General features: G+C 41.1%; 1 protein-coding gene across 1 annotated transcript; it reads right to left on the bottom strand.

Moving 5' to 3' along the window:
• Window positions 1–214: 214 nt before the first annotated feature.
• On the bottom strand, window positions 215–20,469 carry VBP1 (VHL binding protein 1). The gene is made up of 6 exons (XM_047100721.1): window positions 20,362–20,469; window positions 16,458–16,582; window positions 7,039–7,105; window positions 5,179–5,277; window positions 2,527–2,665; window positions 215–442 (listed from the first exon to the last, which is right to left on the bottom strand). The coding sequence occupies exons 1-6, from the start codon at window positions 20,452–20,454 to the stop codon at window positions 372–374; spliced, it is 594 nt and encodes a 197-aa protein (XP_046956677.1). The 5' UTR covers window positions 20,455–20,469; the 3' UTR covers window positions 215–371.
• Between the last annotated feature and the right edge of the window lie 7,122 nt (window positions 20,470–27,591).

Here is a 27,591-nt window from a genome sequence, read left to right as displayed (position 1 = left end):
AAGTAAGAGTAATATCAGCCAATAAAGAAAAAGTAAACTGTGCTAGTGTCCAGAATTAGGTTCAAGAGTATACCTCACAGTTTTCAGCCATTCCAGCTAAGACTTTGTTTATGACCGACAACAACAACAAAAAGATGAAAGTAGCATTTACTTTGTTGGAAATAAAAAAATTAAAATACTGCTAATTTCACAAAATATTTGAAACTAACTTTGTTTTTATAATAAAATGTTTATCTTGTTTTTTAAAGTTTTAACTACCGCTCTTACTGTTCAAAAAAATCAGTCAAAGTAATGTCAACCTTTAGGGATAAACTTTGGGGTACTTAAAATAACATGTTTTGAAAACTGAACCACATTTTTAATTGCCAGCATTATGCTTTGGTCTTGGTAGAATCATCTTTGTTTCTTCTTTTTACATCCCAATTATAAACCCTGGCCATATCTGCAAGAATTGTCAAAGAAAATGCAAATGCAATTCTAAAGATAACATACGCAATGACTAAGTAAGTATTCACTCACATGTTGAATCAGAAATCGTGCACACAAAATACCGGTAACAGCTAGGATTGTGAGCTATCTTGCTAGAATACCATTTGCTAAGAAAATACTGGAACTAAATTCCACCAATACAAAGTCAAGGCCTCAAGTCAACAACTGTTTAGCATATGTAGCCAACTGAAGCCTTATACTTGACAAAACATGTCCTTGACACTGTCAACAGTTTTAAAGATAGCTCCTCATCCATGAAATTTCAAAGACTGTTGACACCATATCCTTACAGGCAATATTTAAATTAGTACAATTCAATTATCAATAATTTCATCTCTTACCCCCCCTTTGGTTTAATAGGACATTCACTCAATTTATTTTCCTTTCCACAAGCACCACCCTGTGTAGGCCCTCGCATATCAGTGATTTCTTTCATGGACTATGCCTTTGGTGTTGTATCCTAAAGTCACCAGTGTAACTCAGGCCATCTAGATTTTCTCCAATGTTATCCTCTACGAGTTTGATAGCTATTTCCCTGGACTTCTGTGGATCAAATCTCCACATCACGAGTCCCATCCCAGCCCCTGCTCTAGGCCTCCACCAGGCCTGCCTTCCGTCACCCAAGTACTCAGCGGCCGCTGTGTGCCGCGTGCCACATGCTGTGGAGAAAAGAACAGGTGCAGCTCCCACGCTTGCAGTGCTCCCGACCTGGCACAGAAAACCAAGTACTGAGTGCAAAGCGCTAAGTAAGCACAGAGAAACAATAAAACACCCTGAGGATCTGAACAGGTATAGAAATGATCTGATACTTGAGCTGTACTAGGAAGGAAACGAAGGAGTAGCCCACAGAAACATAAATAGGGGGAAATTGTTCCAGGTGGGAGGAACAAAGTGGAAATGTAAAGGGTGTGGCACATTGGCAGGGGGCAGTGAGGAGAACCGATTGGGGCTACTTGGAACCCAGGTGCACGGGGCGGGGTGAGGGAGGCTGGGGCAGGAAGAGGTCAGGGGCACAAGGTAAGACGGTATGGGACACTTCACTCAGGGCCTCTGTGCATACCTTTCCTGCAACAGGGAGCCACTGAAGTTCTCTATCGCAACCAGAGGAGCAAAAATAGGACGCGTGACTCAGTAAATTCACACTGGAGATAGTGTGAAGGAGAGATGGGAGAAAAACAGACTATAAAACTACTTAGTCTAGGTTCTGGAAGGCCAAAAGGAGACAATGGACAGAGAGGTTTACAAGGGAAATTTGACAAGAATCTGGTGATTGGTTGGCTCTTGGTGATGAAAGAGGAGTGGAGAGCAACTCCCGAGTTTCTGTCCTGGGGAGTGTGTGGGACCAGTGTCCGCAATAGGAACCAGGAGAGAGAAGTCAGAAAGGAGAGGCACAGATCTGGGTTTCAATACAGCTGCCCCCTCCCTAAGCAGAACACCTGCCTCCACCTCTCTTCTATGCTCGTCTGAACCCTCTACTGCCTTTCAAAACAAACCAAGTTCTAACTTCCCCAAGTCTTCTTTGCACTAATTCCAGCTCATATCTCTTTCCCTAACTTTATATTGCCTTGGCGTGGCATACACGAAATGAACTTATATTTTGCTATGAAATTATGATGTAGCTTTAAACATGTTTAGTTCTAACACAGCAAGACTCTGCCGCTCTTTTTTTGCACTGATTCCCTCACCATCCTGTGCCCCATACAGCTTAGCACAGTTGCAGCAACATGGGAGACCCTTAATAAATACTTGCGGATTAAACTATTCAACTGGCTATGAAGGCATCTTGAAAAAATATTTGAAAGAAAAACGCTTATGCATTTTGCAGTTTCCAAACCTTCACAACTCAGGTCAGATTAACCTATCTACAAACTTATTTCAGTATTAGTTCCAAATATGTTATTTATCACTCTCATAAAATCTGCAACTTCAAATTAGCCCAGGAATAAGGATATTCTTCTCATCAAAGTAATGCAAATAAGAGTGTTGAAAATCATCTTTCTCTTTTCCTCCCTTTGCTTTTAGTTAAAGAAAGGATACTGACTTCTGTGGTAGTAAATTGATCTCGAAGAAAGTCAAGGTCTTCCTCAAGGGAATCAAGATTCTTTGTAGCAGTCGATAAATTCTTTTCCAACAATGCCTGGGCTTCATCAATATCATATTCAAGCATCACATTAGCCTGGAGAGAGAAAGTCACAACAATTACTCAACATTCACACAGTGTCTCACAGGGTCGGCAGGAGTTAGGCCAAATCTAGCTGCCCTTTCTTAGAAGTTTTCTTGGACTCCAGATATTCTCCATTCACTTACGCGTTCACACCATAGTGGCAGAGCTGGGTACTCGTGACAGAGACCGTGTGGTCTGCAGAACCAAAATATTTACTCTCTGACCATGGGGCACCTGGGCGGCCCAGTCGGTTGGGCATCCAACTTTGGTTCAGGTCATGATCTCACAGTTTGTAAGTTTGAGCCCCACATCAGGCTCTGTACTGACAGCTTGGAACCTGGAGCCTACTTCAGATTCTGTGTCTCCCTCTCTCCCTGCCCCTTCTCTGCTCACACTCTGTTTCTATTTCAAAAATAAATAAACGTTAAAAGCATTTCTTTTAATATTTACTCTCTGACCTTTTACACAAAGTTTATTGATCCCTGGGTTAGAGAATATATTTACATACACTACATCATCGATTCCTCATAAACAACCCTGGTCAGTCAAGTTACCACCTTCTTTACAGCTAAGAAAATGTGGGCTCAAAGAGGTCAGGTTGCCTACACTAATATAGATAGTAAGTAAACAGGAGAATTAAGAGAAAAACCAATGATCAAACATCAAATTCCATCTTTCTACAACCTCCATGATGATAGTAAATTGTATTACATTTGAATCAATTTATTTTCTTACAGTTTATTTAGTTTGAGAGAGGGAGACAGAGGGACAGAGGGGATTCCAAGCAGGCACCACACTATCAGTGCAGAGCCTGACTCAGGGCTCCATCTCATAAACTGTGAGATCACAACCTGAGCTGAAACCAAGAGTTGGACACTTAACCGACTGAGCCACTCAGGTGCCCCACATTTGAATCAATGTAAATAGCTGTTTCTGGGGCGACTGAGTGGCTCAGTCAGTTAAGTGTCTGACTTTGGCCCAGGTCATGATCTCACATTTTGTGAGTTCGAACCCCGCGTGGGGTCTCTGATGACAGCTCAGAGCCTGGAATCTGTTTCAGATTCTGTGTCTCCCTCCCTCTCTCTGCCTCTCCCCTTCTTGTGCTCTCTCTCTCTAAAATAAATAAACATTAAATTTTAATTTAATTTAAAAAAAGAAAGTTGTTTCTGAGCTTAAGCTTAAGTAATTTAAAAGTTTTCAAATACATATATATTATGTAATTTGATCCAGTAATGGCAAGCTTTTACTGTCCCCTTCCTTTTCTTCAAATATTTTTTAATGATTTTATTTATATTTGAGAGGGGGGCCGGCAGAGAGGAAGACACAGAATCCGAAGCAGGCTCCAGGTTCTAAGCTGTCAGCACAGAGCCTGACATCGGGTTCGAACTCACGAACAGCAAGATCATGACCCGAGCTGAAGTCGGACGCTTAACCGACTGAACCACCCAGCAGCCCCTATTGTCCCCTTCCTACCTCCAACAGATGTTAGGAACAAAGACAAAGTGACTGTGTTGAATTCTGAAGCTCTGGTGTTACTGCCTACACTTAGAGATGCGGGCATTCTGGAGGTGGGGAACCAAACCTCCTCCAGCACTGAACTCTTCCCATCACCTGACTTACACTGGGCATTTCCTGAACCACTTCCCTCATCTGACAAATGGAATTTAAAAATTACTCAAAAGATGGTTGTAAGGATTAAATCAGACAGACAATATGAAAGTGTCTGGCACAAAGTAGGTGCTACATAAATAAATACTTACTGACTGAATAACCCAATCCGTGACAGTTAGAAAACTGTATACAAATTCGAATAGGACAAAAAAAAATTCAATGGAAGTACATGTCTCTTAAATCCCAGACCCCAATCTCATTCCCGAGTCAACTGACACTGTCTCTTATTACTGTTTAGTTTTCAGAAAATCTCTACACTTTGGAGCTGTACACGTAGCTTGTTACTTTGTATGAGAACCTGCCTGGGGTAATGAGACCTGTGGACAGTTACCTGGCCCATCAGGAATGGCCTGGATGTCTGGTCAGGCGACTGAGAGGAGTAAGGCAGGAAAAATCACAGACAAGGCCTATGAAATTGTCTAAAATTGAAATATATGGTTTAAAAAATGGACTCCATTTTCAAGGTTTTTTAACCATCTTTTCCCCTTAACTTTAGAGAGAACTAATAAACTCTTATGGAGAAGAAACATTTATCGGAGGTTCAACAGTCCTTTCCATTTTACTTCTCTTGCTCTTCCTTCTGTTACATTTAAACGATACAGCACGAGAGGAAGGGGATGAGGGTTTCAGGTAGTTCTGTCTTGACCAGGAGAGACCCGAGCATATTGTGCAGCTCACCACACTCCTCACCTCAGTCCGTCTCCAGTACAGACCCCTTGAACTCCACCTCTGTTCCTTCCAGGGTCAAAGACAGATGGGCACTTTACCCAGCTCAAACAGTACTGCTATGCCGGGAAAACCATGCTGGTTTACCAATGTAAGCCAAGAAAGCTGTGGCCATTTCGGTTACTTACCCCCAACCACAGACACACTTTATCAGTAGGAGGAACTGAAGCCTTGCAATACAGGTTATCCGCCAGTAAGAATCTAGTCTCCAGTGAGCTGGTGGACTCCTTGGAAAAAAATGACAGTACTGTAAATAGGTCAGTTTAATTAAAAAGGTTATAAAGGAGAGATCACAGATCTGAACCTAAGTCACTGAAAACTGTACCATCACGCCAACTAAGTGTAGTGGCAATAGAAATGAACGCTGGAGCCAGACACCTGCGTGTGGGGGGGATGGATTCTGGATCAGCTACTTACTCCCTGTGTAAATTGAGCATTTCACTTGACCTCTCTGTGTCTCAGGTTCCTGGTCTGTAAAATTAGGAAAATTGTCCCTACATCTCTGAAGGCTGTAGCAAGCAGACTTTACACAAACACAGACACACACACACAACAGTGCCTGGCACAAAGTAAGTGCTATGCAAGAGTCAGCAATTATTACTTCATCAGTGCTTCATGCCCAACCAACCAGTTTTCTGAAGTTTCTTACAAATTTCACCACATGAGTTTATAGATACAGTGGAATACTACTTGGCAATGGGAAAGAATGAAGTCCTGCCATCTGCAAAAATGTGGATGGAACTGGAAGATATTATGCTGAGTGAAACAAGTCAGTCAGAGAAAGACAGATATCATATGTTTTCACTCATATGTGTAATTTGAGAAACTTAACAGAAGACCATGGGGGAAGGGAAGGGGAAAAATAGTTTCAAACAGAGAGGGAGGCAAACCATAAGAGACTCTTGAATACAGAGAAAAAACTGAGGGTTGATGGGGGTAGGGGTGAGGAAGAGGGGTAAATGGGTGATGGGCACTGAGGAGGGCACTTGTTGAGATGAGCACTGGGTGTTGTATGTAAGTGATGAATCATGGGAATCTACTCCCGAAGCCAAAAGCACACTATCTATACTGTAGGTCAGCTAACTTGACAATAAATGATATTAAAAAAAACTTCACCACATAAAATAATGTATTAGAAATACAGTTATCCTGTCAAGTAATAAATCATATACATATACACCTACATATAATCTCTTAAATATAATACGCTTATAAAATTTAATCTTTATAGCCTCTAATGAGTATGGGATTAAGACTCAGCACATTTTCAAATCCAGTTCTGCCAATAACCAGCTATGTGACACTGGTCAAGTGTAACCTCTCTGTAATGGTCCCCTCAACTGTGAAATGAGAACCCAAAACATAATTTCTAAGATTCTTTGCAGATCTGTAAATCTCGGACTCACTCCTTATTCTTAGGGAGAACAACAACAACAAAAACCCTTAGATGCTGTTACCTCAAAATAAGGTATTTTCTTTTTGTATCGAAAATAATTTTGGGGTGCCTGGGTGGCTCAGTTGGTTAAGTGTCTGACTTTGGCTAAGGTTGCAATCTCACAGTTTGTGGGTTCAAGCCCTGCGTCGGGTTCTGGGCTGGCAGCTCAGAGCCTGGAGCCTGCTTCAGATTCTGCATCTCCCTATCTCTCTGCCCTCCCTCCCATTCGTGCTCTCTCTGTCTCTCTCAAAAATAAACAAACATCAAAAAAATTTTAAAAAGAAAATAATTTCAAATTGCATTTAAGTTTTATAAATACTCCATATAAGTAAAATAATCCAAGATGTGTAGACCCTAAAATTAAAGCTGACTTGGAAAAACAAGCCACAAAGCCACACTTATCACAGAAGCACACTGCACATGTACATAAGAATCAAGGCGGCAGACTGGATCTACCAGCACATTCAAATACCAGTAACCAAGGAGTCAAGGAAGATGAATTTCTGCTGAAGTATTCTGGTTCATTCACATTTATAAACAAAAATGCACTTACTTTTTTCTTCTGCATGTATTTTAGAATTTCTAATGTCTGCTTAATTTCAGGAATCTGACCTTTCAGCCTGTGAATAAGAAAAAGGTTGACTTAGTGTTCTGCAGGCAAGAAAAACCCTAGGACACAGTCTTACTGGCTTTGCATTTTCTATCGATATCTTTTTGAGGACTGCTAAAATCATCCATTTGTCAAAACCCACAGAATATACAACACAACAGTGAACCCTAAGGTAAACTAGGGAGTTTAGTTAATAAAAATATATTATTATTATGTATTGGTTCATCATTCATTTATTTTTTAAGTTAGGCTCTATGCCAAAAGTGGGGCTCGAATTCACGACCCCTAGAGCAAGAACCACATGCTCTACAGATTGAGCCAGCCAGGAGCCCCTTGACTCATCAATTGCAGTCAATGTCCCACTCTGGTGGAGGCTGTTGAGCTGTTGAGAATGGGGGATGCTCTGCATGTTTGGGGAGGCACAGAGTGTATGGGAAACCTCTGTACCTTCTGTTCAACTGTGCTATGGAGATGTGCTCCATAAGTGCTCTAAAAATGAACATCTATTAAAAATTAATCTTAAAAAACGAAACTACTAGCAACTGTCCCAAGTGACATCAATGTCACTGACAAAATAAGAGATAAAAATATGCTGGAAACACTCAAAGTTACTTAGAAGAAAGAATGAAACATTTTTTATTTTGTTGGCACTGAAGGTTAGCTCTTTTCTGTGATGATTAGAGGCTGCCCAAGGTCATAAAATGTTTTGCATGGAAAAATGTGCAAATGTGGGGTCCCTGTCAAATCACAATGGAATCTGCAACAAAACAAACTAAGGATACAGAAACAAAGCTGTGGTTCTTTCAGAATGCATTTAACTAAACGTGACTGGAGATTGGTATGTAAACAAAATTTAAATGTGATGATGAAAATGTACTTATTATAGAAGTGTTGAATCACTATATTGTACACCTGAAGCCAATATAACACTGTATGTTAACTACACTGGAATTTAAATGAAAATTTGATAAACAAAGAAAATATACTTATTATATAAAGGAAGTCACAGCATGCATGAAGAGCAGCAGGGAAAACTTTATTTTACCCTGTGCTACTGACCTGGCAAGAAGTGTGGTAGAAGAGCTTGCTACTTAAAAAAAACAGTATCGATACCATAATGTCTTTTTTTAAACATTTATTCATTTTTGACAGAGACAGAGCGTGAGCGGGGGAGGGGCAGAGAGAGAGGGAGACACAGAATCCGAAGCAGGCTCCAGGCTCTGAGCTGTCAGCACAGAGCCCGACATGGGGCTCGAACTCACAGACTGCGAGATCATGACCTGAGCTGAAGTTGGACACTTAACCAAATGAGCCACCCAGACACCTAATACCATACTGTCTTGATGACTACAGCTTTGTAATACAGCTTAAAGTCTGGGATTGTGATGCCCCCCAGCTTTGCTTTTCTTTGCCCACATTACTTTGGCTATTTGGGGTCTTTTCTGGTTCCATACAAATTTTAGGATTGTTAGCTCTGTGAAGAATGCTGGTGTCATTTTGATAGGGATTGCACTCACTGAATGTGTAGATTGCTTTTTGGAAATAAAGTCCAGTGAATAATCTAGAAACACATACTTAGCATTTATGTTTTTTACTTAGTTTGAAGGATAATGCTTTGTGAACTCTTTACAAATTCAATATGGATGTTGTAGATCTTCCAATTTTGCTTACTTTTGTATTCTGTGTTGATATAGGTAAATGTTAAGGAGCTATATTTGTAAAATATCTGATACACATACAACATAAGAAGAATGTTCAGATAAAGATTTTTTGGTCATGCCAATGATTTCTAGCATATATTTTTGTATGTAAAAATATTACATGTTATACATAAATTATGGAGCATATATAAATCAATCAGCTGCAGCCCCAGGCAACTTAGGAACCTCATCACCCCTCCCCAGTCTGCTCCATCCCAAGAGATAGCAGCTCTCCTGAACCATATGCCTACAGCCCCTTTTTCTCTTTTTCAAGAGTTTCATCACATTTACGTACATCCCCAAATAATATATTCTTTGCAGGTTTCTTGGCTTAATACAATCTCGTGTTATATGTGGTTTTCTTGGGTTTGCTTTTTTAACTCAGTTAGGTTCCTAAGACTTGTTCATTCATTTTCAGCTGTGTAACATTAAATTCTGAATATAGCACATCTTCTTTATCTACTCTCTTGCCAGTGGACAGTTGGGTCAGTTCTACGTCATTGTTATTATATGAACAACAGAAATCTCTAAGTTCCAGGAATGGGTAGCGGAGTGAGAAGGGAGATGGAGGCTTAGAAGGGAAGCAAACCAAATCTTCAAAAGGGGAGTACAGCTAAAGGAGAACTTTCTAGGTGTTTTCTCCTCCATCTAAATTGCTCTGGGTGAATCACCTTACCTACTCTGTCATTGCTACGGGGTGGAAAAAGAGTAGAACTGACCAGAAGCAGAGAGGTCAGGCTGAGGAGCTGAGAAGACAAATACTGGTCCCCAGTCATCCCCTTCCCCTCACTCCTACTCCCAGGAGTGAGGACACCAAAGACAGCCAAGGGCGGAGGAACTAAAAGAATCCTCAGAGACCAAGTCACCTGGTTGGGGAGAAGGGACATTTGTCCAATGGTGGTGTCCTAGACTATAACACTAACAGCATTCTTCCTACCCCTACTCACCAGGAGGGGCTTAAATTACTCCCACCTCCACATTACTCCATGACTGGCCAAAGTAACTGGTATCCCTGAGGGAATGTGAGCTGATGGGGAAAAGAAATGATAATCTGATAAACACAACTACAATAAAAAAAGACAATTAAATTCAACAATGTCCATCAGATGAAACAAAATGAAATACTAAAAGATTAGATTATCAATAAGTATTTAAAAATACCTCAGAGAGCAAAAAAAGGATTATTGGTAATATGAAGAAGAAACAAGTAGCTATAAGAAGAACCAACCAGAATGACTAGGTATAAAACGTAATGGCTCAAATAAGGAACTCATGGACATCCATCTAATCGCCAAAAGTCAAATTACCAAAGTCAGAAGAGAGGAAATAATAGAGAAATGGAAGGCAGAATTAGAAGCATCAACATCTATATTGACAGGAATTCCAAAAGGAGAAAAAAATTAACAGAAAAAAATGCAAAAAATGATAATCACAAAATTTCCGGTTAAAGAACAATAAAAGGCATACAATTCAGGTGTTAGAGAGGAGATTACCACAAGAGAATTATGAAATACTAAAGAACTTCTATACTGAAGGTGAAGTTAAAGACAAATGACAGGCTGCAAGGAACCATTTACAGCATATGTAAAGACAGAGGTTAGTATGCAAACTACTACATAGAGCCATCTGCTGCAAAACAACTCAATCGTGCACAAAAAAATCGTTTTTGTTGCATAGCTGATATCAGAGGTGAGGGAAGTTCCAGAAAAAAATTAAAGGGTAAAAAACTGGAAAAGGCTTTGGGTTGAGCAGTGAGACCTACAGAAAAGTAAGCATCATGAGTCAGGTGCCACTGTGGGCTGCAGACCTAAGCCTGCCCTCCACCCCCCACCCAGCAGCTCAGTGGAGGAGCTCGCATATTAAGTGCCAGAACAGGAACAGGCTTGTATACAATAAGCACTCCTGGCAAAAGCAAAACCCTCTATGGATAAAGGCAAACCACACAGCTATATCCATACTAAAAGAAAGCAGACATACAGCTCGGTAAGAAAGACAAAAGATAGCCACACACAAATTCCAGTGAATTAAAACAAAAGAGATGATGATATCAAAAGTACCCAAAAAGAAAAATTAGTTTATCTAAACAGAAAGGCTAGGTTTAAAACAATAACCTTATGTTGTTTCCATGGAACACCCTTAAACAGAAATAATAAACAGGTAGACAATGAAGAGACAGAAGAGATTCATCAAGAAAATGTTACCCGAAAAAAGCTGGAACAGCTGTAAGCATTCAACAAAACAGACCTGAAACAATAAGCATTATTTTATATAGGGTTAAGTTCACCAAAACATAGTAATTCTCAAACTGCATGTGCCTGATAATGTAGACTAAAAAGGTTTTAAAAAGGGATACAAATTGTCCCAGGTTCAGAGGGGAGACCGGCCCTCCCACCTGTAACCGTCCCAACAGCCAGAGAAAACACACACCCTGTTAGCTGGAAGGCAGCGGAGAGCCACTGAGGGTGGCAGGGACCACAGGGGTGACCCCTGCGAGGGAAGCAACTTGGAAGTGAGCTGATCTCCTGCAGCTACTTTACCACATACTAGGTAGGGGATGCTTCTCTTTATAGAAGTATACCAGCTTATTAATAAATTTAAAAATAACTGAACTAGAACATCATTTTGCAACTCACAACGAATGGATCCAGCATGGAGTATCATAAAAAGAGACAACTAGATACTATCTACCTCTTAATGGAAAAACGTTACACAAACCTATGAAGCAGTACTGTCAAAAAACCACAAAAACCCTGAATACAACTAAGACCGTAGATCCAACTACCAATTTATAGTATTGAGAGGACAAAGAGAGAGGACAAAGAAACATGCTAGAAAGTTTCACAACTGCTTCAAAATTTAGCAACATACTTCTGAATAACCCATGGATTATAAAGATCTAAATGTGAAAAGATAAAACAATAAAACTTAAAGAATAAAACACGAAGAGGATATCTTCATGAACCTGGGATAGGAAAGTATTGCTTAAATAGGATACAAAAAAGCACTGACTAGTAAGGAAAAAGATTGTTAAACTGCACAACATTACAATTAAATAGTGCTGAGTCAAATACTATGTCCACAGTATATCCACTAAAAAAAGAAATTGAAAGCCTACCACACACCATACATAAATTTCTAGATTAAGACGTTAAACGTGAAAAGCAAAATTTTAAAACTTTTATAAGAAAACATAGAAGTTTGTCTTTTTAAACACAAATATAAGGATAGGATTTCTTAAACAAGACACAAAAAAATATTAAGGGAAATTTTAATCGAAAACATTTAAATTAAGAACTACTCATCAGAAGAAACCATAAGAAAAAAGGCAAATCACAAAAGGAAGAAAAATTTCTCACCCATATAACTTAAAAGGATTAGTATCCAATATACAGTTGACCTTTGACAATGCAGGGTTGACAAAATTCCCCCATACGGTCAAAAATCCATGTATAGGGGTGCCTGGGTGGCTCAGTTGGTTAAGCATCTGACTATTGATTTTGGCTCAGGTCATGATCTCATGGTTCGCGGGATTGAGCCCCGAGTCAGTCTTCTGTGCTGATAGCACAGAGCCTGCTTGGGATTCAGTCTCTCCTCCTCTCTGCCCCTCCCCTGCTTATGCTCCTTCTCTGTCTCTCTCAAAATAAATAAATAAACTTAAAAAAAACAAGAACACATATATTTTTAAAAATCCACATATAACTTTTGACTCCCTCAAAAACTTAACTACTAATAGCCTGTTGACTGGAAGCCTTACTGATAACATAAAAAGTCAATAAACATGTATTTTATATAATATGTGATATGTATTATAGACTGTATTCTTACAGTAATACCTGACGTTTTCTTATTTTTTTCCAGTATTTCAAGGCTACGTGGTTCATCTGTGAGTTTTTTTCAAAAGGTCACACATCCTCAAAAAATTTTTGTAGATGTATGTGTATATATATATATACACACATATATATATATATATACACACACATATATCATACACATACACACACACACACCCTCTTACTCCATTTTCTATTTCCTTTGCATTTATTGCCTTCTAACCTACTGTATACTCTAGTTCTGTTTTCTGGTTGGAATGCCAGCTCCATGAGGACACAAATTCTTATCTGTTTTGTTCACTGATATATACTAAGTATTTAGGATGATGCCACATATTAGGTGCACAATAAATATTAATTCTATTGAACTGTGTGTTTACTATCTACATTCCACTAGACTGCAACATCTCCAAGGGCAGGGACTGTCTGTTTTGTTAACTGATATACCCCAAATGTACCTAATTAGGAAGACTGCAGGTGCACACTGCAATTTTTATCCCTCACATTCAGGCCTAGAGCATATATAAACCTGGAGTGAGTACCCTACTATACCACACAGTACTAGAGTTAGCAATATAACTTTGATATACAAATTTCCTCCTCACTCCCAGGGCTTGATCCTGAGGCCCATTTTCTTCTCTATCTATAACCTCCCTGTGGGTGACCTGAAATCCAATGGCTTTATTCTTCTTTTTAAAATGAAAATAAACTTTATTACAAAATCGGTATGTGAGAGGCGCCTGGGTGGCTCAGTCCATTAAGTGTCCGACTCTTGGTTTCAGCTCAGGTCATGATCCCAGAGTTGTGGGATTGAGCCCTGCATTGGGCTCCATGCTGACAGCGCAGAGTCTACTTGGGATTCTCTCTCACTCCCTCGCTCTCTACCCTTCCCTCACTCACGCTACCTCTCTCTCTCTCTCTCTCAAAAATAAACTTTAAAAAAGCAGCATATGAATATTGTAGAAATTTAACAATACAGATGACCAAATTTCTAAAAATGCCATATTCCCACCACCCAAAGATTATCACTGTTAATACACCATTAGTGTACTTCCAAATATTTGTGTACATACACAATTTTTTTCCAAAATGAGAGCATACCATAGTGTTTTCTATCCTGCCTTTTTCTGCTAACATTCTCTATCTGTTCATGTCAATAACTTCTCATCTTATTTAATACCCAGCCCATATTCAAATTACCCTGTCACCAAAATCAAATGAGAAAATATGTCTAAAGAAACTTTTGCACTTTAACATAAATGGCACCTTATGCCCAGGTGACCCTCCTTCCTTTAGTCTGCCTCCAAAACTCATACCCAGCCTTCAGAATTCTACAGAGTCATATGCTCTTCTTGGAAGCTTCCCCTGAACCTCCTTGCCCCCCTACAGATCACACCTCTCCCTTGCTAACTCATTCCTTTGCACCGAAGTATCTTGACTGTTATACTTTATGTACTTATCTTATTTACATATCTATCATGCCACTAGACTGTGTCCCTGTTGAGAGCAGATACTGGACCTGATTTCACCCAAACAGGATCTGGCACCTAGTCGGAATTCCATAAATATTTAACTGACAGAAGAATGCTGCGTTTGTGCACAGCAGATATCCGCAAATATTTACTACAGTGAACTGACTTTATAAGCTACTATAAAAATACAGGGAAATAAACAAGTAAAAGCAAGGATCCATTTGTCCTATGCCTATTAGTTATGAAATTTCAGGAAAATCATAACCTCTATGCATCTCTCATCTCATCAGAAAAATAAGGATGAACTAGAGATTTAAGATGTTATGACCCTAGGTGCTTTGGAATAAGGTCTTCAATATTCATTCTATTATGTTTTCAAAACCATCTTTAGACTAATAACACCAAGTACTGGCAAGGATGTGAAACAATTGGAACTCCCATACATTGCTGGTGGGAGTGAAATGTGGTATAGCCACCTTGGAGAACTTTTGGCAGTTTCCTCATAAAATTGAACATTATACTTACAGGTCAGCAATTCTAACCTTAGGTAATTACTCAGAAGAAGAAAACATACACATGCACAAAGACTTCAAACGCAATGGGGAAACGACCTAAATGTCCATTGGCAGGCAAATAGACAAAAACAGATAAAACCTGGATGGAACTAGAGGGTATCATGCTAAGCTAAATTAGTCAGAGAAAGACAAATATATGACTTCACTCATATGAGGACTTTACGATACAAAACACATTAACGTAAGGGACTCTTAAATATGGAGAACAAACTGAGGGTTGCTGGAGGGGTTGTGGGTTGGGGGTGGGCTAAATGGGCAAGGGGCATGAAGGAAGACCCTTGGGATGAGCACTGGGTGTTATACATAGGGGATGAATTACTGGAATGTACTTCTGAAATCATTATTGCACTATATGCTAACTAACTTGGATGTAAACTTAAAAGATAGATAGATAGATGATAGATGATAGATAGATAGATGATAGATAGATACAACTCAGGCAACAACAGATGTTGGTGAGGATGCAGAGAAAGAGCATCTCTTTTGCAATGCTGGTGGGAATGCAAACTGGTACAGCCCCTCTGGAAACAGTATGGAGGTTCCTCAAACAATTAAAAATAGAACTACCCTACAACCCAGCAATTGTACTACTAGGTATTTATCCAAGGGATCCAAGTATGCTGTTTTGAAGGGACACATGCACCCCCATGTTTATAGCAGCACTATGAACAATAGCCAAAGTATGGAAAGAGCCCAAATGTCCATTGATGGATGAATGGATAAAGAAGATGTGGTATATAGATACAATGGAGTATTACTCAGCCATCAAAAAGAATGGAATCTTGCCATTTGCAACTACGTGGATGGAACTGGAGGGTATGATGCTAAGTGAAATTAGAGAAAGACAAATATCATATGACTTCACTCATATGAGGACTTTAAGATACAAAACAGATGAACATAAGGGAAGAGAAGCAAATTTAACATAAAAACAGGGAGGAGGGCAAAACATAAGAGACTCTTAAATATGGAGAATAAACAGAGGGTTGCCTGAGGGGCTGCGGGGGGATGGGCTAAATGGGTAAGGGGCATTAAGGAATCTACTCCTGAAATCACTGTTGCACTATATACTAACTTGGATATAAATTAAAAAATAAATAGCACATCACATAGAAAAAAAATAGATAAAAATTGTGGTACATACATACAATGGAACAAGATTCAGCAGTAAAAAGAAATTAACCCACTGACACACACAAAACCATGGATGACTCTTAAAAGCATTATACGAAGTGTAAAAATCCTGACATAAAATAGTAGTTACTACATGCTTTCGTTTATATGAAGTTCACAAACAGACAAAACAAATTTATGGTGAAAACAATCAGAACAGTGGTCAGCTCTGGGGGTGGGCAGGACTGGCCAGAAAGGGGCAGGAGGGAACTTCCTACAGTAATAGGAATGTTCTACATATTGATCTGGGCAATGGTTACAGAAGTGGATCCATCTGCGAAAATTCATCAAACTAAAATTCAAGATCTGACCTTTTTTTTTGAGAGAGAGAAAGAGAGAGAGCGCGCGCGCATGTGAGCAGTAGAGGGAGAAAGACAAAATCTTGAGCAGGCTCCACACCCAGTGCGGAGCCCGAGTGGGGCTCGATCTCACAACCTAAGATCATGACCTGAGCTGAAATCAAGAGTCAGATGCTTAACTGACTGAGCCATCCAGGCACCCCTGGACATTTCATTATATGTAAATTATGCCTTAATTCTTAAAAAGTTTAAGCCATACAAGATTAACCAAAAAGAAAAAAAAAAACCTCTTGTAAATTTTTACACTTACCTCCTTTTCTTTTGAGCAAGATTGAGCTCCATAAACTTATACTTCTGGTACTGTTCATCCAGCTTCTTCAGTACTATATCTGCAGTCTCATTCCCGGGCTGTTTCATGAAGGAATCCACATCTTCCTTTATTATCAAAAATAACACATGACAAATTTTAGAATTTATACCTCTAAGCTGATTTTTGAGTGCTTCAACTTTATCTTTAAAACATAAAAGAAAAAAAAGAAGCTTGTATTTCCTTTCTCCAAAGGCTTGTTTTTATTTTTATTTTTTTTTTTAATTTTTTTTTTCAACGTTTATTTATTTTTGGGACAGAGAGAGAGACAGAGCATGAACGGGGGAGGGGCAGAGAGAGAGGGAGACACAGAATCAGAAACAGGCTCCAGGCTCCGAGCCATCAGCCCAGAGCCCGACACGGGGCTCGAACTCCCGGACCGCGAGATCGTGACCTGGCTGAAGTCGGACGCTTAACCGACTGCGCAACCCAGGCGCCCCCAAAGGCTTGTTTTTAACTAAAAAAGTAGTTATAAAAAGCATTTCAGACATCGCACATACATTATGTATCCAATTTATTCTTCCTCCGCCTTCCTCTTTTTATTTATATATATGGAAAGAAAGATGACCTTACCTGCTTTATGCACCCCCAGGTGGCCCTAGTAATGAAATGAAAATGGTAATGAAAATTACCAACAAACACATTGCCTAGTCACATGCCCCAGCCACAAAACAACTCAGATTGTATGCCAAAATTATCGACTAAGTTTTTTTTTTAATGTAGGCTCCATGTCCAACATGGGGCTTGAACTCATGACCCTGAGACCAAGACTCACATGCTCTACCAACTGAGCCAGCCAGGTGCCCCTCGACTAAAATTTTTAATTCAACAAGTTCTGCCACTGAAATCATGTTAAATATGGTCATTTGGTTCCCAAGGCAAGCCACAAATACCTCCTTAAGTATCAACTGGTCAAAATAAAATAAACCTGAAAGGCAAACGGAACAATCTTTTGTAACAGGAATAATTACGCAAAAAAAAAGTAGTCAAACTGAATAGCATTTTTTAAAACGTATACTACATCCTGGTCCTTAAAGAAAAGCTAGTTAATTAAATAAGGATCAAGAACTAGATGAAAATATGTGGAAGCTTTAAGCCAATCCTACTAGAGCTTTCCAGCACTTAAAAGAACGTTTTTCCTTCACTGTACGTTAAATTCAACTACCTTATGGTTTCTGCAATCTCTAGATCATTACTCTTACCCATGCTTACTAGCTGTAAGGGAATATTTCAGCTAAAGCAAGACAAGAAGCAAATGAAAGAGAAACACAGCAAGGGAATGAACCATGAGGCCATCAAAATTATCGGTCTAACAAAGCAAAAGAAACTGAAAAGGTGAGGCTGGGGGCAATGGCTGAACTCTGCATGTAAAATGGAGACACATCTTCCTAGAAGGGTCACTGCAGGAAAGAGATCTAAATTAAAGTTTCTAGCACATGGTAAACATTACTAGGAGCTTAGAGTCTAGCAAGGAGAATTAACTGTAGCAGCACAGCATTGTGGCTACAACACAGGGCCTGCCTGGTTTGAATCCTGGCTTCACCACATACTAGATGTGTTCACTTCGGGGAAGCTACTGAACCTCTCTCTTTGCCTCAACTTACTCATCTGTAAAATGAGAATACCTTTTCCTCACAGGGGATTAAATGAGTTAGCATATGTCAAATGCTTAGAAGAATACATGACAGGTAATAAGTGCTCAACAAACATTAGCTATGTGTATAATACAATCAGCTGAGGGAACTGATGAAAGTGCCAAGCATTCTGTCTTGGGGTAGTGGTAGTGCTCAAGCAAAACTACAGAGAGGTCCTATCTGAACTAGATGTTGAGAGATTAAGAGGTCAGCCACTAGGCAAAGGGGAAAGAGACAATTCCAGCAAAGAAAACAAACTACTGCACCAGTGGGAATGGAGAAAAGGATGAGGTCTTTTAAACAATACAGTGTACTACCTCCTATCATCAAAGAAACTAATACATATTCAACATCTACTTGGAATACTGAAAGTACATATTGCTTCCCACGGCAACTAAGCATTGTGGTATCCCTATTACACTTAAAGCCACTGGGGCTCAAAGCGGTAAAATAATATGCTCAACATGAGGCAGTAATTGGGAAGTCCAGGCAGGATTCAAACCCTGGTCTGTTTAGAAGCCAATGTTCTTTCTACAGTACATGTTATTCAAATAATACATAAAAATTAGGCTGCTTATATATTATATTAGATTGCATATATATTATGTCATACTGGTAGAAAGTTAAAGGTCTAGAAAAAATAACCCATAGCAGTTTTAGGGGGAAATGGCATTTTAAGATAAGACTTTATAAAGTGTCAGATAAAGTGTATCCTCTGGAATTAGATTTTTGAAGTCACCTCTCGCTGAGGACCAAGAATGCAGTGTTCAAGGCACTGTGGAAATTGAATTCAACGTCTAGTTATGAGATTATACTACGTGTCAGGCGCTGTGCTAGGACTAGGAGAAATGACACTGAGCCAAGATGACCACCTCACTTTCCTCCCACTGGCAGAGCAGGATGTATAAATAGTGGCTCTGGTGCTCCACAGACTGCCCAAGTTCAAATCCTCAGTCACCTGCTTACGCACTATGACTCGGGGCAAGTTACTTAAGTACCCCAGTTTCATCATCTACAAAATGGAAATGATAACCATACTCGCCCCCCTAGAGTTCTGTAAAAGCATCAGGAAAGCGCCTGGCAGTCAACAAATTTTGTCTCTTGTTACCATTAGTTGGGAAATGAATGGAAAGAAATAAATGGTACAAAATAACAAAAGAAAACAACTACAAAATTGAATCACCAAATGCAACTATGCAATAGAGTGTATATAAAAGTGGTCTAAATAAAGAATAAATTGGGTCCATCGAACGATGTACGATATCATTAACAAAGAGGTGGAGATACGGCAATATAGGTACAACCCAAAAGGTCGAGAACACTTCATTAAGACTTTACAGCAGCTCAGTCAGAAGTGAGTGAGGAAAGACGGAGGATACTGGGCTGAAGGCCAGTCGGGTTCTCTCTCACTCAGTTTTCAAAAACCATTTGTAGAGCAGCCTGATGGAAGACCACTGTTGAAAGCATCTAGTTGCTTCTCTCTGGTTGGACTTCCGCTGAACTCCCTGTTCTGTGAAGCCTCCAAATTGCATTCCCTGCCTCCTCTCTCAACTCCACACCGTTAATTCTCTTCCAGCGTTAGAATGACGTACCTAAAACCAAATATGACCACATCGTGCCTTTCCGTAGACACTTTCTAACGACAGCCCGGTGCCTACTGCACACAGCCTCGATTCCTCAGGACACACGAGGCCTTCGCACTCGGCCTCCACGCTACTTTCCCATCGGTGTCTCCTTCCACTCCGGCCAGGCGGCAGGCCACTGCGCCCCTTCAACGCACCGGTAAATTTCCTACTGTCACACCTGGGCACCAGCTGTTCTGCCTACTCATTGTACCCTAAGTCACCAAAACCGCCGGTCGCTCCAGCCTGCAGGCTGAGTCTCTCTCCGGCTTCTCGCCGCCTCCCCCTTTCCCTTTCCCAGCAGCAGAGGGTGAACACCGGCACCCGGGGGGGGGCGGCCCCTCAGACCGCCCCGCCCCGCCCCACAGGCCTCACGCCCGGCGCCCCCTTCCCTTCACCGACCGCGTTTCCCCGGGCGGGTCCCGGCACAGTTCAGCGCGTCTAGGCGCCGAGGGGACAGCGGACGAAGGGCTCCCCCAGGTCCATCACCTCCACTCCTCCCCCCGTAGTCAAAGCCGGACTGGAGGCGAGAAAGGAAGGGGTTGCCCGCGGGGCCTACGCCAAGATCCTGAGGACCAGCGTGCCTCTTACCACAAACACGGCCTCAGGAATCCCCAGGTGGAGCCGCCGGCCGTTCCCTGCGGCCACTTCTCCTAATCCACAACCGTCCTTAGCGGCCGCCATCTTGGGAAAGCGAGCGCGCGACTAGCCGCCTCTCGAGCCGCCAACGGCCGGTGGCCCCTGATTGGCTCGCTCACAGCTGCAGGCCCGCCCCACTCTTGTGAATCTGCGCGTTCATAGGCGCGCAGGAAGTAGCCCCTCCTTCTCTCGGAGGAGGAGGTGCCTAACCTATGGGTACCGATTGGCTGCGAGCAGGTGAGTGACAAGTGACGAAGTGTCGCGAGGGAGATGCCGGCTTTGCGGGAAGAACCAATGCGGACTCCGGGAAAGAGGGGTACAGGGGATTTTGTGGGTGGGAGGACTCGAGGGCCCTTAGAATCAGAGGTCCAACTGGAACGCCACTACCGCGCCAAAACGGGCAGCACCCTCCAGAATGGTCTTTGAAGCGACTCGATCCCCCTCTCAGCTTCAAGGTGAACCAGGGACTAGACGCCATCGGGGAGCCTTGGTCTCGGTGCCTTTCTGGTCCCACCATCCCAGCGAGCTTCCTGGCCCTCAGAGGGGACTGGTTTTGTGCCTGCTTCGGTATGGAGCCGTTGGCCCGCTTTTAATAAATACCCAGCCCATTGCACCAACCTTTCCCAAAAGCCACCTTTGATCACAATCTTGCCACCCCAACTCAAACGTTTTCAAAACTTCATGTTCTACATACAAAAGCCTAAACTCTTCCGAGGCTTCCAGTCCTAAGGCCTTCCCCAATGTCGTCCGCCACTACAACCCTTTGAAAGCAAGTGCGCTATACAGACCTAAGTAATTATTCTTTGGTCTCCTTTCTAACAACTAACCACCCTGCTCCTTCCTGCTTTTGCTTACATTGGAGTGCTTTCCAGTGAAGCGGTGCTCCATCCATTCACACAAACCCTACCATAAGCCAGCTCGTTGACGAATAAAGGATGTTAGTTTCTCTTACTCAGTGGGGATACATATGTAATGATAATACTGATTAACATTTATCAAAGGCTAATTATGTGCCAGTCACTGAGTATGTGATTTAATCACAGCAAGCCCAGTGTGACAGGGAATATTTTCACCCACAGTTTATAGACAAACTAAAGAACCTTAAAAATGAACTGATAAAGCTTTGGGGTGATTGTGGGGTGGTCCGGAGCTGACAGCCAAGAAAGAATTCTTGAAGATGTCTTTGGTGCAAAAAGGTGATTTTATTAAAGCATGGGGACAGGACCTGTGGGCAGGAAGAGGTGCACTGGGGTCTTGATGGGTAACTGTTTATATACCCACAGGTTGGGGGGGGGGGGGCTTAGGGACAGGGTAAGTCTCTAAGGAATCTTGGAAGCAAGGTTTCCAGGGCCTTGGGGAACTATCTGTTGCTAGGAAAATGCCATTTATTACCATTTAGTAAAACCTCAGTCATGAGACCCTTCAGATGTATATTAGGGAGCCATAAGCTTGAAGTATGATTGCCAGCATATATCCTGGGGCAGTTGAGATAAGGAAGTTTCCAAAGAAGTTTTATACATTAAAGTAGACTTACAGGTTCCTGGGGGTGGGTCAGGATAATGTTAAGCCAAGATTCTCTTTTGCCCCCAGCAAAGTGTCATCATAGAGGCAGCTGAGCTCCTAGAGGGACGTCACTCTGCTGGTTTCAAGGACTTGTCAATAAGCGGCTGTAGGCAGTAAGGGAACTTAATTTTTCATTTGCCTTAGTTTCCAACATCACCATGGCATGCACTTAAACCCCTTTCCTTTGTTTTTGGGTAGCCAGGAGTGTCTAAGGAATGTCACACATACCCCACCTGGGGGTGGGGTGCTGTTAGCCTGTACTTTGCCCTCAGCTTGCCCCACTCTCCCTCATCATGGGGTGAGGGATGGCTCATTTGTGGATGGATCATTTGTGGGGTGCCTGGATGGCTCAGTTGGTTAACCATCCAACTTTGGCTCAGGTAACCATCTCGTGTTCATGGGTTAGAGCCCAAGTGGGGCTCTGTGCTGACACCTCAGAGCCTGGAGCCTGCTTTGGGTTCTGTGTGTGTGTGTCTCTCTCTCTCAAAAACAAATAAACATTAAAAAAATTTTTTTAATGTTGACAGCAGTAATTTCTGGCTACAATTTGAAGTCCCTGGATTTCTCCATACATTGGCAGCAGGAAGAAGTGGAACAGTTGTTTTTGGAAAACTTTTGGCAGTTTTGGGGCACCTGGGTGGCTCAGTCAATTGAGCATCCAACTTCAGCTCAGATCATGATCTCATGGCTCGTGAGTTTGAGCCTCGCATCGGGCTCTGTGCTGACAGCTCAGAGCCTGGAGCCTGCTTCGGATTTTGTGTATGTCTCTCTCTCTCTCTGCCCCTCCCCACTTGCACTCTGTCTCTCTCAAAAATAAAATAAACATTAAAAATTAAAAAAAAACCTTTTGGCAGTTTTAATTTTAGACAAACACCTATTCTATGACTCACCCATTCCACTCCTATATATTTACCCAGGAGATATATCCATGTTTGTCTGCAAAAAGATTCATACAAGCATGCTTGTAGAACTTGTATGTGTACATTAGTTTAAAATTTGGCTTAGGGGAGCACCTGTGTGGTGCCGTCGGTTAAGGGTCTGACACTTGGTTTTGGCTCAGGTCATGACCTCACAGTTCATAAGATCAAGCCCTGCATCAGAACCTGCGCTGACAGCATGGGGCCTGATTGAAAGTCTCTCTCTCTCCCTCTCTCTTTCTGCCCCTCCCCCATGCTCTCTCTCTCTCTCTCAAAATAAATAAATAAACATTTAAGGATTTTTTTTAAATACAATTTTGTGGGGCGCCTGGGTGGCGCAGTCGGTTAAGCGTCCGACTTCAGCCAGGTCACGATCTCGCGGTCCGGGAGTTCGAGCCCCGCATCAGGCTCTGGGCTGATGGCTCGGAGCCTGGAGCCTGTTTCCGATTCTGTGTCTCCCTCTCTCTCTGCCCCTCCCCCGTTCATGCTCTGTCTCTCTCTGTGCCAAAAATAAATAAACGTTGAAAAAAAAAATTAAATACAATTTTGTTTAGGGGCACCTGGGTACCTCAGTTGGTTAAGCATCCGACACTTGGCTTGGCCTCAGGTCATGATCTCATGGTTCGTGGGATTGAGCCCCACCTGTGCAGAGCCTGCTTGGGATTCTCTTTCTCCCTCTCCCTCTCCCTCTGCCCCTCCCTTGCTTGCACTCTCTCTCTTTCTCTGTCTCTCTCAAAATAAATAAATATACTTAAAAATAATAAAATTTAGTTTAAAAATAATGAGTAAGAAGAAAGATTTTCAGATAAACAAAACTGAGTTTATCACAAGCATAACTAAACTAAATGAACTTCTAAAAGATGTACTTCAAAAAAACGAAAATAATTACAATAATTACAAGAAAGAATAGCGAACAAAGAATTTGTAAACACATGGCTAAATCTAAGCAAAAACTGTTTCTGTAAATACTAATCCCTTTTTTTTAAATTATGCTCAACATAGGGCTCAAATTCATGACCCCAAGATCGAGTTGCATGTACTACCAGCTGAGCCAGCCAGATGCCTCATATAAATACGAATACTTTTTATCTGGGGGGCTAACAAAACGGGACAGGTCTAAAATATTGGACCACCATAGTATGTAAGTTGGGAGGGAATGGCCTTACAGTTTAAAAGTGTTCTATGGTCCTTGTGTTATTTGGGAGGGAAAATTAAGATATTAACTTTAGTTTTTGATAATTTTGCAGGATACAGTTTCAAGAATAACTATGAAAACAAGAGAAGTAGAGTGCGTCAGCTCTAAAGCATTGAATTGAAGAGTCTCAAAAGTACTGATGGTTCAAATGAATGTTTACTTTACTTGGCAGATGTGGATGGTTCAGTTCAGGCTTTAGAGAGATCATCACCTTTTTTTTCACCTCTGAATATGAATCTTTGTGCTTTGATACTTCTACATGGATTGTGTCTGCATGAAAGAAAGATAGATATGTAAGTCTTTTATCATTTCTACATATTTTTCCCTGTGGTTATAAAATAAATTACAAATTTTTTACACCAACCTCTGGTCCATCTTAGTATCTAATACTCGAAGGTTTGTCTGGCCTCTTAAGACAAATATTCAGGAACTAGGGGACCCAATACATCACCTAAAGACTGAAGGAAGAAAATTCTAGAAAATAATACTCTGAAGCAATGACAGTCTCCCATATGCTTCAGCTACATGCATCCACATTTCCACACTTGCATGCACTTCTATGCTGAAGCTGTTTTCTCTAGCTGTGATACAAAACTTCTATTATCTGTACATCTACTAGTTGAAATCCTCCCTGTCATTTGATACTCATTACCCCGGAACATTTGATCCCTGACTTAATCATCCCCTCCTTTGATTTCCCATGGTGCTTTGTGCTTTCCTATCTGTTTATCTGTTTATCTGGAATATCCTTTCCCCACTCCCTTGACAGGCTATCTATTTTTAAATCTTAGCAATCAACTTAGAGAACACTTCTCTGGGAAGTTGTTCCTGACATCTCCAGGCTGAGTTATTTATCCACCTGTCCAGGACTGATCCAGTTGGGCTTATTGAATGAAAGAATAAAAGGACTGCTGGGTAAGTATCAGAACCCAGCTGAGGTTTAACAACACAAGTTTGTAGAGGACGAGGTCTGCACAGTTTGGTGTCTTTTTATAATGCTGAAAATGTTAGAATTCATTTTTCTTCTATGAGACAAACAGTACACAAAAGATGTGTAGATTGTAAAACTCTCTTCTGACACTGGCCAAGCCTCCAGTGGCCCTAAGCAACAACAGTTCAAACATACATTATTTCTTGTGGATGGAGTAGAAGGGTTACTTGCTGGTCTCTGAGCCTGGTTGCGTATAACTCGTGGGTTGAGGTACCATTTGGTAAGGAGCTCCCACTGGAGTTTGAACCTATGAATTTAAATGGAAAAGAAAACAAAAAATGAAAACTTAATTACCATTTAATTGCTCTCCCAATACGATAGTACCAGGAGCACAAGTAGCCCCTCCAGAGTAAATACGACACTTAATGAACATCAACTGAAAGGAATGCTAACTGCCAGAGAGAAAAGTAGATGTGAAGGAACTGCTGGTGAGATGGTGTGAAGGAATAAGACCTCAAGAATAGTTCTAGAAAAGGAGGCATGAATGAACTACCGATAAGGCCTACAGAGGACTCTTTATGAGAATAAGATCTCCTACATTGCAGGGCCAATAATCCTCATGGGAAAGAGAAGGGAAATCTGTAAGGTGGACATGGAACATGTTAGATATACAACAATATGTATGGATCTTTGATGAAATACTTTAGTACAGGCATGTGATTTGATTTGATGATTTCAAGGTCAAACGTGAAGGATATGTAGAACTTTTCCTGGTGAAAGGAATGAGGGAAGAACAGGCAGGCACACCAGGTAATGGCGGTGAGTGGAGCCAGGTAGGCATTCGGGGCTAAGAATTGATAGCGCATCAGTTGTTTTGACATCTCTCTAGTTTGTGTTACCTTTCTGGTGACCTGATAAGCTCAGATTTTTCCCCCAGCATTGTTGAGGTATAACTGACAAATAAAGTTGTATATATTTAAAATGTACAACATTATGATTTGGCATTTGTATACAGATTTTAAAATATATTCAAAAGATGAAAGAAGGACATTTAATGAAAGACAAATATGAGGAGGTTTCACAGGCCCATTAAGATAAGACTCTGGCCATTTTCCTTCCCTGTTTAAACCTCTTAAATGGATCCTCACTAACTACAGATAGTGTGAAACTCCTCAGCAAGTCTTTCCAAGCCTACTGCTTCTCTATCTTTATCTATTGCACTTTTTCCTCACAAGTTGAGGCAATGTGGGCTGTAGTTAAGGACAACTGGGTAAATTAGAGACTTGAAATGACTAATATCTAAAGACTAATGATTAATGTGTTGACCTGCTGAGAGGTTTCTGGTGATATGCACAGGACTGTGTCCTTGGTCTTCCAGATTATCTGTATCTAAGGTATCAATGAAAATGTAGATGCCATGCTCATTGAACATGTGGATAGCATATATACTGGAAGGGATAATAAACATATTAAATAGACTCAGAAACATTAGTGTACTTTCCAAGCTAGAGATAGGATCCCAAATGAATAAGCTGAAGTTTAACGGAGAAAATTGTGAAGTTTTGCTCTTGGATCTTAAAAAATTCCCAGGGGGATATTGGGAGAAGTGAATAGGGGAGAAGTAAAAATGACTAATAGAATTTTAGTTGATAATAAGGTTAAGTTTTAAGGTTACGGTTAAGTTTTCCTGTCTTTCTTGTTGTCTTAACCCCATGGCAGCAATTGAGAAGCAGCCCCCACCTCTCTGCAGGGTACAGGGCTGTCGCCTCTGCAGGACCAAACAGAGGGCTTGCTATGACTTCCTGTCTTACAAACAGTGCTGCTTAGAAATCATCAAGATTGCTCTTGCTCAAGGACTGAGACCTTGGTCCACTTCCATGATTCTATCAGATATTGCACCCTGGAATAGCCCCATGCAGTGACCAGATGGGGCACCTAATCCTTCTAGGGAACCTAGGTGTGTATGCCTCCTTCAGTTCACCTGGGTCTGTAGTTACTCATGCCTGAGGGGTGAGATCCCCATTCCACAGTCCAGCCAATGCTAGGGACAGCTTTGTACTCATTCACGCAAACTCCCTAGGAAATGGGCCCTATTCTGTTCACTTTTGGGGGGAAAAATTTTGTGATCTAACCGGGCTCTTTTTATAGCCTTTTAGTTTTTACTTTGCGATCCACACATTTTGCTTCAGTCTCTGTTATATACTAACAACACATGCCATCTGGTTACTGATTCCTAACCTGGAGTCTACCTTTTAGTGGTTGGACCCTAACTGCCTATCCTTTCCTGTGGAGTATCCCAGCTCTACCCCCATTCCCTTATATTCCTATTAAGTCTGCTTTCTCCAGGCTTGGGCCCATACTTACTTCTAGCATCTATAGACATACCTAGCATCATATGATACTCCTCTAATCCTCTTTTGGAGCTTAACTGGCAAATATAGTGAATTATAGAAGTTGCACAGAGAAGTCCAAATGAAGACTTAAAAGAGCTGTGAAGTCAGCAAAGGAAAGCATTAACAAAACAAAATGACAACCAACTGAATGGGAGAAGATATTTGTAAATGACATATCTGATA

The sequence above is a fragment of the Lynx rufus genome, unplaced genomic scaffold (genome assembly GCF_022079265.1).
Source record: "Lynx rufus isolate CCGP_SWC_20201006 ecotype Redwood Valley unplaced genomic scaffold, mLynRuf1.p SCAF_52, whole genome shotgun sequence".
NCBI lineage: Eukaryota > Metazoa > Chordata > Mammalia > Carnivora > Felidae > Lynx > Lynx rufus.
The sequence above is the reverse complement of the archived record's forward strand: the minus strand, read 5'-3'. Positions and strand labels throughout refer to the sequence as shown.

Coding starts and splice junctions, on each gene's coding strand:
- VBP1 (XM_047100721.1), bottom strand. CDS start 20,454: ATGGCGGCCGCTAAGGACGGTTGTGGATTAGGAGAAGTGGCCGCAGGG. Junction 16,583..20,361: donor TTCCTGAGGCCGTGTTTGTG/GTAAGAGGCACG, acceptor TTGATAATAAAG/GAAGATGTGGATTCCTTCAT. Junction 7,106..16,457: donor CTTGCTCAAAAGAAAAGGAG/GTAAGTGTAAAA, acceptor TCTTATTCACAG/GCTGAAAGGTCAGATTCCTG.